Here is a 15,304-nt window from a genome sequence, read left to right as displayed (position 1 = left end):
ACTTGTGGTTTCAGGGGCTTTTATGCTGAAACAGAAAAAAAACCCCAAACCCAATGAAAAAAACGCTGATTGACACAACCAGTTGCACAATGCACTCTTTTCAACCCTCTATACCAACAAAGCAATAAGATAACATCTTTTGTTCAATTTGTTTAAACTGAAATAAAAAGATAATATTTTTCTGTTTACATAAAATGCCTTATCAACATAAAGCGCGGCTGTTTTTCACCTAGTGAAATAAGCCATCTTAGAGTTTAGAGGAAGAAGGCTTATTGTGCCTACGAAAATTTATAAAGAGGGTTTAAAAAGGTACAATCCTGCTATCAGGGCATTTTCTTAGAAAAGCCCAGTACTCTCTCATATGTGAATGCAACAGAACCATCTGCCAAGGTACTGTATCTGAACTTTACTCTGTTCAGCACAGTTTCACCAAAGCATCTCCCTTTTTTTTTTTTTCTTCAAGCATCACATGGAACCTGTGTGTCTAATGTGCCTAATCACAGTGAGATGTTCGACAGGTTTGAGAGGAAGCTAAGTCCTCTCTGGTACAAGATAACAGGAGGTCAGGTTGGGACAGGCTGTGGCATGCTCAGCGATGGAAAATCTCTGTACTTCAATGGACCTGGCAAAAGGGAGGCAAGGACTGTTCCCCTGGACACCACAAATATCAGGTCAATCCTCAGTGCTGCTTCTCACAATTGTCTGTGTATTCATGTTGTCCCCTCTCCACTATTACAAGTGTAGATGTGAGAAGGTGTGAAATGTTTTTCTGGTAATTGCAACTTGTATAAGAAATCCTAAAGCCAGAGAAATTACTTTTTTGTTCATTCTGGTGTACTCTACCTCCTTTTCTTGAGAGGGAAAACTTACATTAGAAATGGAATGGAATAGCAGCATGGAAAATATGAACTGCTTATCCTTCTGAGAAGGTGGTTTGCATTGTATTCTAGATGGACAGGCAGAAGACGTGGTCTTGAGACTGCACAAAACCTAAGACTCTGCCCATAGCTGGACAGAAAAACTCCCTCTCCCCCGACTGCGCTGAATTGTAGGCACGCCGATGGCATAGCAATGAGCTGTTGTTTACTTGCCAGATGTTGTGAATTAGTCCACTTGTCAGAAGTGCAAAAAAATGGAATGTGAATTGTTTCTGTGTAGTCAAGAGGCTAACAAGCCTTCACCTCTCTCCCCGCTGCCACTGAATCCTGCTTCGCTGGTAGCAATTACCCTTTTTCTCTCAAATTGTCTAATTGATTAATGTAATTAGGATAAACAAAGGCCTCTTAATTCTAACCATTATTTAGCCTGGCGTTTGCTGCTGCTTTGTCCAGTTTCATGAGGGATAACGCACCTGAAACTTTGCCCACACTACAATTATGTCAGTTAGCTTAATAAAAGGTATTTCTCCTGACAAATGCTGTTCCAAGAGTAAGTAAAACCATGATTCTATGATTATTTAATTTGTGGGATCACTCGGCAAAGATTGGCCACAAGGTACTGCTACTGCTCTCCAGCTCAGAGAAGTGGCGCTCCTTAGGGCAGTATGGGTGCTGCGGGTTTGGGGACATCCTTAGCTGCTCCCCAGCACTGAGCAGTACAGCACCGGCTGCCTTTCCTCTGTCCTCTGCGTGTCTGACAAATTGTCCTCTGACAAATATATGAATTATTTATATAATTATGTAAATTACTTAATAATTAAATTAACTAATCGTTTGACAAATACACTTTGGACAAGTACGTGTTTGCACTGGCACTCTGGGAAGATCTGAGCACTTCTCTCCTGTTCCACCATCTTTTTAAATCTCATGTTATTAATCCTGTGAAGCATAATATTGGAAGTAACTTAAAGGATTTTCTTTAGCTTTAAGATTATTTTGAAACCACTTTTCATGCCAGATACTCATATTTATAGCTTTCCATTTTTATAGAGTTTGAACCATTTTAAAAGCCAGAAGAAGTTTTAAAATACTGAGCAATGCTCTTTCTTGACTTTTTTAATCTATCACTACTTCTGTTTTGCATGAGAACATGGTCAACTGGTGTCTTAAAACTGCCCCAAGAACGTAAATGGCCAGAGGGACACCTAGTAAGAGCAACTAAGATTCCTCTTGTGAGCACATGCTCAGCGTGTGAGCTGCTCTTGTGATGCAACTGATCATTTCGTTAAAATAAATCAGCATTTAATTTTTTTTGTAAGCATCACAGTGAGCAGTTTAACTCCCTTGAACAATTCAAGCTTGAAGCCACATCCCTGGGCTGTTTGCTAGATGGAACAAACACACACTGGTCATCTCAAACAAATGGGACTAACATTGATTTTTTTGGTTTCTTCAGCAATGTGTGTGCTCAAGGGTAGTATCCACCTCACACCACTTGACCAGAATGTGGAGTCCTTAGACTACAGCAATTACCCTAGGCTGCTATTATGTTCAGAGGAGAGAATAGCTGCTTCAAAGGGGCAATGCAACTCATCCTAAAACAGGGTCTAGCAAAGGCCAGTGTTTTGTTTTCTGGAAGCATGTATTTTTGTCATTAATTATAAGGCAATCTGGGTTGGCCGTGTAAAACTTAGACATTCAGCTTCAGACACCTTGCTTAGAACAGGTGCATCCCACTTTTATGTGGTTTGAGACCATCTGTAACATTAACTGGGTCTTTTTTTACCAGAAGCAAAAGAGACTAAGTTTTTGAGAGTGTAAGGGGTTAACTGAAAGACCCATACCCTAAAAAGAAAATAATTCCTCAGCCTAGAATTTTTTTTCCGTTATTGGAGTTAAAATTAATGTCACTTGAAAGGGGAGATTAGAGGGAAGCACTCTTTCCCATTTTGGTATTGCTTTTTGCATTCAATAATGCCTTGCAAAGAATTTGGTTATCTTATTACGGGGTCATCTTAGCCCCTGCACAGTTATCTTTTATTTGTGCGTGGGTTTTTCAGCTAGGGGGTTTTGGTGACTGAGTAAACAGCAGGAAAAAATGCTTTGAAAGACATACTGTTAGATATGTGGATTGAGGGTTGTGAATAGGAAGGCTGAAACTCCTGCAGTAGATTTTTAAGCTTCTTATTTTTCAGGTTAATAGTGTTTTCCCAGACCTTTTAAGATCTTGTTTCATTAAATCAGGCATGGAAAAGCAAAAAATGGCAAGATATTAAATTTTATTTTCATTCTGAATTCCTGAAGATCTACCTATGCATATTCCCTATCACCTTGCTTCAGTTACAGCCTCTTGAATGTGAAGTTTAAATTTTATGTAAGGAATGTAAAGAATTTTTGTTCTTTTTTTTTTTGTAAGAAGTACAAAGACCCTTTTCCCCCTCACCCTTCTCTTCCCAGAGGAGTGGGGTCCATGAGGGCTCGGTGCTCCCAGTTCGCTCTGCTCCAAAGGGGTTGAGATTTGCCACCCCAAGGTGCATGGTGCTTCTCAAGTGAGCAGCCCAACAGGGCACCGCCAAACTCAGGTTTCATACTAAGTGCTTTTAAAACTAAAGCTTGCTCCCTGAAGCCAATGATTGTAAACAAGCACTCGATGTTTAGCATATACATTAAGTACTATCATCATCTTAGCTTTGTTTGTCCTATTGTTTCCTTATTCCTTTATATGATTGACTACCCTTTTTTCACAGACATTAGGAGAATGTCCCATAGCTCTAAGAGAGCTGTAAGTGTCAAAATTCATTTCACCCAGACCATTTTTTGCCCTACACTTCAGAAACCCCCTGGAGTCCTCCATCCCTTCCCTTTTGCATGGCCCAATGCGCCAAAGGCACAATTTCACCAGCAGTATTTCCACCTTCCTGACTGACAACATGCTACCTGGATGCATTTTGGTTACTGATGAGCTACTGCCTCCCATTTATCCCTTATGACACTCTTCACTATCTGTTCAGCGAGAGCATTTGCACACAGTACCTACCTGGCAGCTAGATAAAAACCATGGAATATACATTTTTTTTTTTTCCAAGCAGTGACATCTGGCTTGTTAGCTGACTTGGCTCCCATCTGCGTTACAGACTCCGTTGCTAATGACTGTGCAACCATCCCAGAGAGCTGTTCTGGGTCAAATGCTTACAGATCAGATGGGCTGATTCACCCTTCTGCAGAAAGGGATTTTTTTGTCTTTTGTTTTTGCTTTTTATCGATCTTTACATTTGGCAAGCATAAAAGAGAATTTCATCATAGGACTATAAATCTCTTCACCTCTGAGACCGCTGTCTAGTGTTTTATTGCCTGAATACTGTCTCAGACAACAGAGCTGCAGCAAACAACAGGACCTACCTGGCTAAATGGTGTAATACTGTCAGCCTGTCTGTTCTTGAGCTATCTATGGGGTTATATCACGAATTAGACTGATGAGCATGTTCTGGCTTGTCCTAGTCCCTATGGATATACAAAACATCTCAGACAGGAGATACCAATTTCAATAACAGAACTGGAGTGTGGTTTAGAATCAAAAGAGGATCATGACATTGTTTATGTAGCACTGGGTGAGGGAAACTGGAGTCCTATCTGTATCGTACTGGCTCTAGCTGTAGTCCTGTAGCTTGTCTGTGATTTTACCGATGTCACTATAAATTAGGACCAAATCCCCTAAAGCAAAAAGAATTATCCTTGTGGGGAATTATTTGAGTGAAAATCAAGCATTGTTTCTTCACACAGAGACACAAATTATCCTTGAAATTAGTATTTAAAACAAAGAAGTTATCTACAAGCAGTAGAATTAATGAAGCCTGGTTTCCTTTAGATTTGGGTTCTTTTTTCCCCCAAAACCCCTGTTTGGCAATAACCCCCACCTCACCCTATGTGGTCCATGAGGACACTCCCAGCACAAGGGACAAGCATTTGCTTTCCAAAAACATCACATAGGCATGTACTCCAATAGTCATAACACAACAGGCAGGCATCATCCTAAGTCAAAAACTGGCTAGGAAACAAGAAAGAGAATGGCATCACCAATTTTCAGTATGCAAAAGTTCATTGTGGGGATAAGTCCAGGTCCTCTTCTCTGTTCAGGCACTGTTTCAGGTGTGTAATGCAGACAACCTGTGAAGAAGGCATAGATGAGGGGGCGATGGCATTCTCAGTCATCTCAATGCTCTTTGCATTAGTTATGACCAGATAAGACTCAGATGAATGTCAGACACATGCAATGAAATTCCGTGAGTGAGCAGCAGGACATTAATTGAAATGAATTGCTGTTATATAGCACAATAGTGCATGTCTAAGAGGAAATGTAAACTACTCTGACACCACAGAGTCACAATTAAAAATATTAGTTCAGCAAGGATACCAGGGCATCACTGCAGATTGTGAAAAAAAATTAAAAATATTTTGGAGCACAAGGATGGGATAATTATTAATTTGAATATAGCTAAATAGGGATGTTTCAGGCTAATCCAAAGTTCTGTCACTAAAACCAGTGACGCTGTCTCAAAGGGATGTTGCGGCTTTAGAAGGGTTGCAGAAAATGGTTGTGGAAAAAATCGAGGACAGGGAAAAACTTTCATGCAGAGAGACAGATGAAAAGGTTGCCATGGTTTACAGTAGAAAGGAACAAGAGAAGGTAGGGAAGTGATAAAAGCACTGACTACATGGAAGGTTGCAAGAAAGGCAGATCAGGAATATTTTTTCCCCATCTCATGACGTGAGAACAAGAGGATATTCAATGAAATCAAAATGTATAGGTTCAAAATCAAAGGGTCTACTTCCCAAAATGTCCCATGAATGCTTTTCACTGGAAATTGTTTACATCAGGAATTTAAGGACCAAAAAGGGATTGGTGGTTTAGTGAGGATATAATAATTTTATTAAAACTCTAATATTGTATTTTAAAGCTTAAACCATTTTCCAGTTACAAGAGGTCAAGGTAAGATTTACTGTAAGGAGCAGATTCACCCGCTTTCGAGATTTTGCGTCTTTGTGTGAAAGAAGAAGCTGCTAAATTCTGCTACTCAGTCCAACAATACATTTATTAGGCACAGGGTCAATAAAGCACATCACCTTCTTCTGTGTTGGGTCCTCCACTGTTTACTACAGCCATGCTTGATTTCACTGGGAACATTACCTGATCAATAAACCTGGAATAATGACTTAACTGAAAATGCCACATTAGTTAAGAGAGGAGAGTTATTCCTGACTGATCTTATGCTATCAGAAGATAATTACACTTCTCTTCTACCCTGATTTTTTTAACAGGCTAGTTCAATTTTACGTACAAATTGGAAGCAAGGCTGTTGGGAACTCCTGCAGCAGACCAAGATCCAGGAATGAAGGTAAAGACCCTTTTCTTTATAATAAACTTTTTGTATTTTGGGTCTTCTACAGTGTTTTTGCCTTTTACTGCCTTTACAAAATCAAAAAGATTGTTTTATTTTTAACATAAATTGATCACCTCTTCAGTTTTTATAAATGGTGCAGAAAACTATTTACTTTTTTTCCACATTTGTATTTATACTTATTTCCACCAAACCTAATGGTGATCTATCAGTAGGAGTAACTGTTGGACCTGTGATGGTTTAAGAAAGACAACATTTACAAGATGAGGTGTAATAGCTTTTACTAGACTACTTGATAGTGTTGGGAAACAGGTAAATTTACAACTACACAGGACTTTCTTCAGGTCTGAAATAAAAGGAATAAAATTCAAGTTCAGGATAAAGTAGGCAACCTCCGTTTCTGACCTGAAGAAGAGTTGTGTGCCTGAAAACTTGTTCAGCTTCTCAACTACACCAGTGGATCTAATGAAAGATTGCCGTCCAACTCAAGTTCATGCATGATTTACTGGAAATGCAAAATTATAAAGCTGCAGCTGAAAATATATTTAGTCTAAAGAAATTAATCTCTCCCAGCTGTCTCCTTTCTTATTTTACTCACATGCTTAGAGTTATTGGGGCGGGAGGCTGATATTTGTGTTTGGGAAGGATCAGCAGAGTTTTTGGGAGCAGATTCCCCATGTAAAGTGGTCTAGTTGCATGAAGACAGACCACTGACATCTGGTAGATGAGAAAACTTCATTTTCCTCTCAGTATAAATCATTTAACATCAGTGGACTCTTTTCTGACATACGGCATTTACATTGATACTGACTCAGAACTGTAATCTTTCAGCACAGATTATGCTGAGGGTTTGATTCTCCTCTCATTTGCACCAGTATAAGACATGAGAAAATCCATTATCATCGAACATTCTCCAGTATAAAAGAGTTTTAAGAGAAGAAATATACATAAGTGCTTCTTTCTTGTATTATCCCCTTTGATGAGCTCATAAGTGACTTCACAATTCTGCTGTCCTAGTGTTTGCTATACTATGTGTTCGATATGAAGACTATCTTAAATTATCTAAATATCATGACAATTAACTTTTAAGGATGCTGCGAGCTTGCATAGATAGTGTGAGCATTTTGAACTACCTATATTGGGAGCCCAGCTATCAGAATTACAACTTAGTGTCCCGCACAAACTGCAAGGATACCCGACATGAAACAAATACTGACTATATGAAGAAAGTCACATTATTCCTACCATTTCTGTGGTACAATCATTAGTTTCCCTGAGGTTGTGAAAGATTTGATCCTTTGAATTTGGTGAAGACAAGATAACGTGTGGCAGCTGGTGAGACCACATCACCTTTGCAGTAGGACTTTGTCCTCAAAATGCTTCTGGACCAGAAGATGCCAAAAGTGTAGAGCAGATGCCAAAAGTCACATGCACTGGACGGGGGTTGGCAGCTCCTGAGTACAGGCTGAAGAGTTGCCCCCCTTTGCTCTGTACAATCAGACTAACTGCCTTTCTTAATTTTAAATATAGGGCTTGTTGTTCAATACACAAATGACAACGGGATCACCTGGCATTTGCTGCGAGAGCTGGACTTCATGTCATACCTGGAACCCCAGGTTGTTTCAATAGACTTACCTCGGGAGGCCAAAACCCCTGCCACCGCTTTCCGCTGGTGGCAGCCACAACACGGTAAGCAACACCATCCTAAAAATTCATTAAGCAGCTTTACACAACCCATATGTCAATGCTTTTCAGTATGGACATGTTCTGCAGAAACCTCAGCTTACCAAAAATACAGTATGGCGAACAGCTGGGTGCTGTAAGAGCATATTTAGGCTTTCGTCAGTCACACTGCAGATGTGATTTTCTTTTATAGCACCAAGCGGAATAGTGGGCTTAAAGAGTAAAAGTGTTTAAGAGCTAAGTTTAAACCAAAGATGCTGAGAGATAACAGAGGGGAGGGGAAAATAATATTACACAGAAAAGCCTAAATAAGATTAGAGGATTTACCCCTATATAGAGTGACCTGGGATGCAAAATGGCTTACACGTTTTATCTCATTTTTAATCTGTTTTGGAAGAGGAGGCATAACTTGGACTTGAATCTGCCTACCTGATGGCTCCCATCACACAATTTTAATATCTCCACACTCCAAAACAGGACCCCCATCCCCTGCCATTTCTGGTGTCCCAGCTCCCGGCTCCCCTGCCTTCTGCTGCACCTCCAAAGCCCACTCAGCCACTTCCCACATCCTCACCTGAAAGTAAAACTCTGGTGCTGACTGATACCTACAGCCACTGTGAGAGCTCCCACCTTGCAGGGGGCACGTTACTGCTATTAAAAGTGTCCTGATTAAGTGTCTTGCCTTTGTGCAAGGCAGCAGCTCCTGGATCCCTGCAGGAAATATAAGATGGTATTCAGAAATATAGCAAAGTACATTTTAACAGCAATTCCCTGGGGAGAAAAGCACACAGCTTACATTCAGGTAATTATGGTATGCAGTTTCTTGGATACCATTTATCATTTTGATGGCTGTTTTTTATTTGTACATTTTCTTACAATGTATGTGCTGGAGTTAATTGTCCTCACTAGGCAAGAGAGCAGACAAGGCAAGAGGGATGTGATTTAGTTAAGAAGCCAGTTCATTTGGGAAAAATGCTGAGCAGCAACTGATGCACCACAGACCATCGTTCTGCCACAATCGTTTGCACTAGTGAGTGGTGCGATGCCAGCCCTGTTGCTCCCTACCTGTTTCCTGCCCATGGCTGCTTACTCTGGGGGCACCTGGATGACATCTGTCCCTGCTGGGAGCTGTCACTCTTAAGACCACCTGATGGCAGTCCTGTGGCTCCCTGTAAGAGGGAGAGTTTATGACTGGAGATTGAAATACTTCCTTCCATACCAGCATCCGTAGGTGACAACCACTCGTCATTATGGATATTAACTCCTTCACAGATTGTCCTCTCTCTGCCATAACTCAGTGCAAAGTGGCCCTATCAGCCATGACCCACGTTCCTCATAGTGGCAAGACAAAAGTCCTGGCACATCACTGTGAGCTCACAATTTATTGTCAGGATTTTCCTTCTTCTTTGAGGGCAGTGATTGCCCAGTAAGACGACATTTTCTGCATGCCAGTAGGAAGGTGAATTGAAATGAAGGGCTGGAGAAATGGGCTGGAGATGATGGTGAACTGAGATGCCTGTAGGCTGGTGAGCAAGAGAAGAGAGGTTTCTAGGAAGGAGAAGGTAAAGAGCACTTCTATGAATATCATCTATATCAAGAGTCTTCAGCATTTTCCTTTGTGTACTATCCTCTTCCATACAACAGGTACTTTGGGAACTAGACAGAGGGCTTCCCGATTTAGTGTGGGAAATGGCAGGAAGGTTGTGGCCCATAAAATGAAAAGCCCCAGTCTAGGGGCTCAGGGAGCATCTCATTCAAACACAGGGAGAGCATATGATGACAAAGGCACTGAAGCTTGAGAAATTAAGAGGGAAATTCCTGTGTTTATATGACATAGAAACATACTCTAGAGTCCAGGTTCATCCTTGAGCAATGTTTTAGTCTTGTTCAACAGTGCTCAGTGTACATGACTGCGTGCTGCTCACTGGGTGAACACAGGATGTGGGCATAAAAAATAACTAACAGGGACTCCACTAACCTGCATGTTCTGCTTTTTATAGGGAAGCATTCAGCTCAGTGGGCTTTGGATGATGTCCTTATAGGAATGAATGACAGCTCTCAGACTGGCTTCCAGGATAAATTTGATGGAACTGTGGATTTACAAGTAAGCTGGTACAGAATACAAGGAGGTCAAGTAGACATCGACTGCCTGTCTATGGATACAGCTCTGATGTTCAGTGAAAACATCGGTACGTGTCACCAAACATTGCTACATTTGTATGCGCCTATTTTATAAATTATTTATGAGTCAAGTTTTTACAAGATGGGAGTTATACACAAATTAAGTATATAGTAATCTGCAGGGAAGAGAAGGCTGCAAAAAGGTGAAAATACAGAAAATCAAATTTGAATGACAGTACTGAAAGCATATGCATAAGGTATACTTTTTTGTTGTTGTTTTTCTCTTTTTTTCTTAGGAAAACCTCGTTATGCTGAGACTTGGGACTTCCATGTATCAGCTTCCACTTTCTTGCAATTTGAGTTGAGCATGGGTTGCAGCAAGCCATACAGCAATTCCCATAGCGTTCACCTACAGTATTCTTTAAACAATGGGAGAGACTGGCACCTGGTGACAGAGGAGTGCGTCCCTCCAACCATCGGCTGTCAGCACTACACCAAGAGCTCCATCTACACTTCAGAAAGATTCCAAAACTGGAAGAGAATTACAGTCTACCTCCCACCGTCAACCAAGTGAGCACTGCTCTTCTGGCTTGTTAGCATGATATAGATTTTACTGATTTAATTTGAGCAAACATGCCCCAGCTTGGGAATTTTCTGCATGTCTTTTAAATTATTAAATGTCTGTTGTCATGCCATCAGAATTTTAAATTTCACTTCAAAATATTTCATCAGACATAATGTGAACTGCAGGAACTTAAGGAAGTAACAACTTAGGATATATGAATTCTTAAGTCTTGCTTATAATCTATGACAGAAAGAACAGGAATGCTAAATCAACCTTTTCTAACATTTATCCAATAAAAAGCAATAATTAATGCCCTCACCCATCTTTTCATATAAAAGTATTTCCTGTCATTGCACGTAAGTTATAATGTTATATGTCATCCAAGATTTAGGCACGTTAATTATGACATTCAGCAAGTCAAAACGCCTGTTACTGGATGTGCCACCTCCACCCTTTTGACCGGGAGGAGAGTTCTGCCTGCCTCCTAGTGATATCACATGGTTGTAAATGGATGTGGCAGATATGCTGGCATCTGTCTCTCTGAATAAAACCGTGCTCTAGTTTAGAAATAACAGATGCCGATGATATTGCTTACCATTATTCTGAATAGTTCTGTAGTTCATCACCCTACACATTACCTCTGTGAATTTCATCACCCAGAAAATATGGTGGTAAAAATGGACACACAGTAAATGGGCTGGGACTGGAGTTCACAACTTGGTTTCTAATTCCATAGTTCGCTCCAGAAGACCATGCATCTTCTTCCAAAGAATCTTCTTCACAAATATAATGATATCCTGATCCTGTCAAAGTCAGAGGGCAAATCTCTGTGTTGTTCCAGGATCAGCTCCACAGCGCATTTCCTGCCTGAACAAATCCAAGATCATCTAACCCATAGCATCTTGAGAGATTTTTTTTCCAGGATACTTTCCTCATCCGAGGATAACAAGGCAGTCAGCAATTACAGCAGTGTGTATGCATGTGCATGTTTGTACATATATAGTCATACATTGTTATACATATACATACTAACATATGTAATGATTGTTTTTTCTTTACATGACACAGTATAAATGAACTTCCATTACTTCTTAGTTTACTGAAGCAATTACATTGTTTTAACTCTGCTAGCAACATGTGGAGCTGTTGAATGCTAATGTAGCTAATAGTTCCTGCTCAACCACTTTGCTGACCAGCAAGTCACAGCAATGTTGATTTTCTCAGTTTTCACTTTGGGCACCTTCCTTTAGAGTCTGCTGGAATTTTGCCCGAAAACTAACCTGAGAAACTGAAACTTCCAGTTTCAACTGGAATATAAGTCTTTTCCAAATACAAAGTCGTGCTTAGTAAGATGCTTTTGTTCTCCTGAAGTCTATGGGATTTTCTTCATTATTTAGCACTTTGTGGAGCAGACATTTTGAAGCTTGCAATACTTTCACTCTGTTTTTTCTAGCTCTCCCAGAACACGGTTCAGATGGATTCAGTACAGCTATGCTTCTGGTGTTGATTCTTGGGCTATTGATAATGTTGTCCTGGCTACAGGGTGCCCCTGGATGTGCTCAGGCCATGGCATCTGTGATGCAGGTCGTTGTGTGTAAGTAGCAACCTGCTTACCCTGCTTCCTAGAAAGGATGTTGTGTTTTATATAGGCCAGATGGATAACACATTTTCCTCCCAATTTGTTGCTAGGTGTGACAGAGGCTTTGGTGGTCCATACTGTGTCCCTGTCATTTCTCTGCCGTCTGTCCTGAAGGATGATTTCAATGGTAACTTGCATCCAGACCTTTGGCCTGAGGTCTACGGTGCTGAGAGGGGAAACCTGAACGGTGACACCATCAAGTCTGGAACAGCTCTCATTTTTAAAGGGGTCAGAGATTACTTACATTGAAAAAAATGAATTAAAAACAGTAGAGTTAAAAACAGAAAATAGATTTTTTGTTGTTTCCCCCCATATGTTTATGTCAAAGTCTTTAGGCTAGAATTTGACATTTTCATTTTTCTTGTCTTTTCCTGCCCTAAATATGCACCATGTTTGTCACAGTTGATTTTTTGTGAGAAAAAGGTTTTAATCTGTTTGTTGGCTATTATTTTCATTTGTGGTATAAATTCCTCCTTAACCACCAAAGGAAAAGAATGAAACTCTGTGACTGAGATTCTTGAAGCCAAGTGAGTGATTTGGAAGTATGGTACACATTACAATCAATGGGGTTTGTGTCTTGAAAACCCCTGATTGGCTTTTGAGTATTTTGAATAATACAAATTAGTCAGCACTGTAGTCTATGCAATCAATGTTTATAATCAATGTTTATGTAGTTAGCCTGTGTTTTACTTAATTCTATCATTTTGATGTTTTCTAGCTCTTTAAGGATTTTTTTGTAACTACAGGTTAAAAAAGGCCAGGAAATACCGTATTTTCTGAACTTCTCAGTTCTTCAACAAAACACATAAATAGAAAGACTTTTGTTCACATAAGCACATAAATTTTAGGCTCGCACATGAGTCTTCATTTGACACTGTGAATTCAGGTGCCCTGGAAAAGCAATGTTTAATAACTTTGGATGTAGAAATTAATTCTTTAGAAATAGTTCTTTGCCAAAACCTTGACTCCAGTTCAACCTCTTTAGATCATCTAAATCACAAATCACAGGACGTGAATTGTCTAAAACTTAGATTGGTTGTTCCTGCAGGTTGTTCCCCTGGGGGAATGGGTCTGAGAAAGAGGGAAGCTCTGTGAGGTGGAGTTTTCCAGATCTCTGCAGAACGGGGACTTGCTCTGGCCCCAGGATCCACACAACATTGAGCTCATCTATAGAGATGGACAGGACCTTAGGGGTCACTATGAGGGGTCACTATTTCACAGAATCACAGAATCATTAAGGTTGGAAAAGACCTGTAAGATCATCAAGTCCAACCATCAACCCGACACCACCATGCCCACTAAACCATGTCCCGCAGTGCCACGTCTACACATTTTTTGAACACAATTGAATAGTCTGTAGAGATCACAGCAGCTTTTCCTGTCTGCTCCCTTTCCATACTGCTCTAAGTCAAGAGGTTGCACCAGAAGAGGATATTTGTACAAAATAGGTTTTGAGGCACAGAAAAAAGCTTCTAGAGAGGAGTCTTCCTGCCTGGAAATTAGGGTGTTTGGCTACTATACGGTTTGCCGAAAAAATGGGTATACTAGCTTGGACTTGATGTCTGAGTAAATTGGCTACAGTGCTTGCAGGTCAGATCACATCCCGGTGGTTCAGAGCATGAAATGAATGAGCTGTGCCTGTGTCTGTACCTGATCATGCAGCTGTGCCTCTGGTGGTGACACACACCCATACCTAGCCCTTTCTATTACTACTTTGCTAAGGCTATCACTATCCACATTTTATGCCTGGGAGAAGGTGTGGGACAGAGAGCTACCCCTCTCACTGCCACCAACAGTCAGTAGCAGACAAAATTCAGACAACAGTAAGCTGCAGAGCATCTTCAATAATGGGAACTGTGATTCACACTATATATTCTGTATTTGCAGGAGGGACTGAGAATGCTTGTTTCAAGAGATCTAGATTGCATTAACACCGTGTACATCCAGTTTTCGTTTAAATTTATAGCCAAAGGTAAGATCATTGTTGATTTCCTATCACTTCTCTAGCACTATTCGTACATAGTAGCATCACAGAAAAGAATATGAATTTACATTTTCAACTTCAGTGCACATGATCACCACCTTATGGTAGATAATATGGGAACTTATTTCAGATTCTGCATCATCCCTACCTTGCTACCAGCCTACATGACCGTCTGTGCAGTTCCTAAGAAAAAAGTAAACTCCAGTGGTGTCAAAAACAGCACAGCTAGTACAGTCTTTGAGCAGAAGAGAAACAAGATAGCTCAAGATTCTTTAGAGATTTTGCAGTATGTTGGGAAAAAATTATTTTATCAGTTTTTTTAAGTCATAAAATGGTGCCTGTAGTAGATTACTTAAGGGACTGATAAAGAACTACAGGGTTATTCTTTTTCAAGCTTCAGACCACTTCAGACCATTAAAAGTTCTTACCATTTGACTTCCTAGTAGGTATCATAGAGATGACTAAAACCCCATAATTCTATTTAATTGTGTGTGAATGATAGTCAGGCTTTGCAAGCCAAATTTACAAGTTGGTGTAACAAGCTTGAGAAAGTTTCTCTAGTACGAGTACGTTCAAGCCAATGATTTGGTCTTACCCTGCTCCAAGCCCCTGCCATCTCTGGCCTTGCAAAATAATTTTATCCCAGTCAGGAGTGACATGGTGGAGAACCACTAATGTGGTTGAGTGTTTGAGTCACTCCCATGCAGTCTCAGAAGTTTTTCCCAGTATTGCTTGTAGACCCAGCAGTTCCAGGCTGAACTCTCAACATGCAAAAACCCCTCTCCCTTTGGTGGAAGATGTTCATAGCTTCTGTGGGAAGCTCAGGACTCTGGGACTGGGCCCTAAGTTACTTGCCCCTTTGTCAAAGGACAGAGTGAAAATAGTTTTGAACCACCTCTTTCTTCCTAAATAAATTCTCAGTGAAATCTCTATATGGCCAAGTAAAATTTTAGCTCTTTCTGAATTGTTCCATTCCCTTTGAATACACATTTAATCATATATATTTGGCTATTCATTTCTATTGCTTAAGAACTTTAT

General features: G+C 40.3%; 1 protein-coding gene across 1 annotated transcript in view; it reads left to right on the top strand.

The window, feature by feature from the left end:
• The window catches only part of RELN (reelin), a 299,237-nt gene that overhangs the window by 234,405 nt on the left and 49,528 nt on the right, over positions 1 to 15,304 (top strand). Inside the window, exons 30-37 of the mRNA XM_059817215.1 lie at positions 464 to 671; positions 6,195 to 6,271; positions 7,805 to 7,963; positions 9,958 to 10,146; positions 10,375 to 10,648; positions 12,097 to 12,237; positions 12,333 to 12,510; positions 14,170 to 14,254. Coding sequence (XP_059673198.1) covers positions 464 to 671; positions 6,195 to 6,271; positions 7,805 to 7,963; positions 9,958 to 10,146; positions 10,375 to 10,648; positions 12,097 to 12,237; positions 12,333 to 12,510; positions 14,170 to 14,254 — 1,311 coding nt within the window. The remainder of the gene's footprint in view (positions 1 to 463; positions 672 to 6,194; positions 6,272 to 7,804; positions 7,964 to 9,957; positions 10,147 to 10,374; positions 10,649 to 12,096; positions 12,238 to 12,332; positions 12,511 to 14,169; positions 14,255 to 15,304) is intronic.

This window comes from Gavia stellata, chromosome 4 (genome assembly GCF_030936135.1).
Source record: "Gavia stellata isolate bGavSte3 chromosome 4, bGavSte3.hap2, whole genome shotgun sequence".
Classification (NCBI taxonomy): domain Eukaryota; kingdom Metazoa; phylum Chordata; class Aves; order Gaviiformes; family Gaviidae; genus Gavia; species Gavia stellata.
The sequence above is the reverse complement of the archived record's forward strand: the minus strand, read 5'-3'. Positions and strand labels throughout refer to the sequence as shown.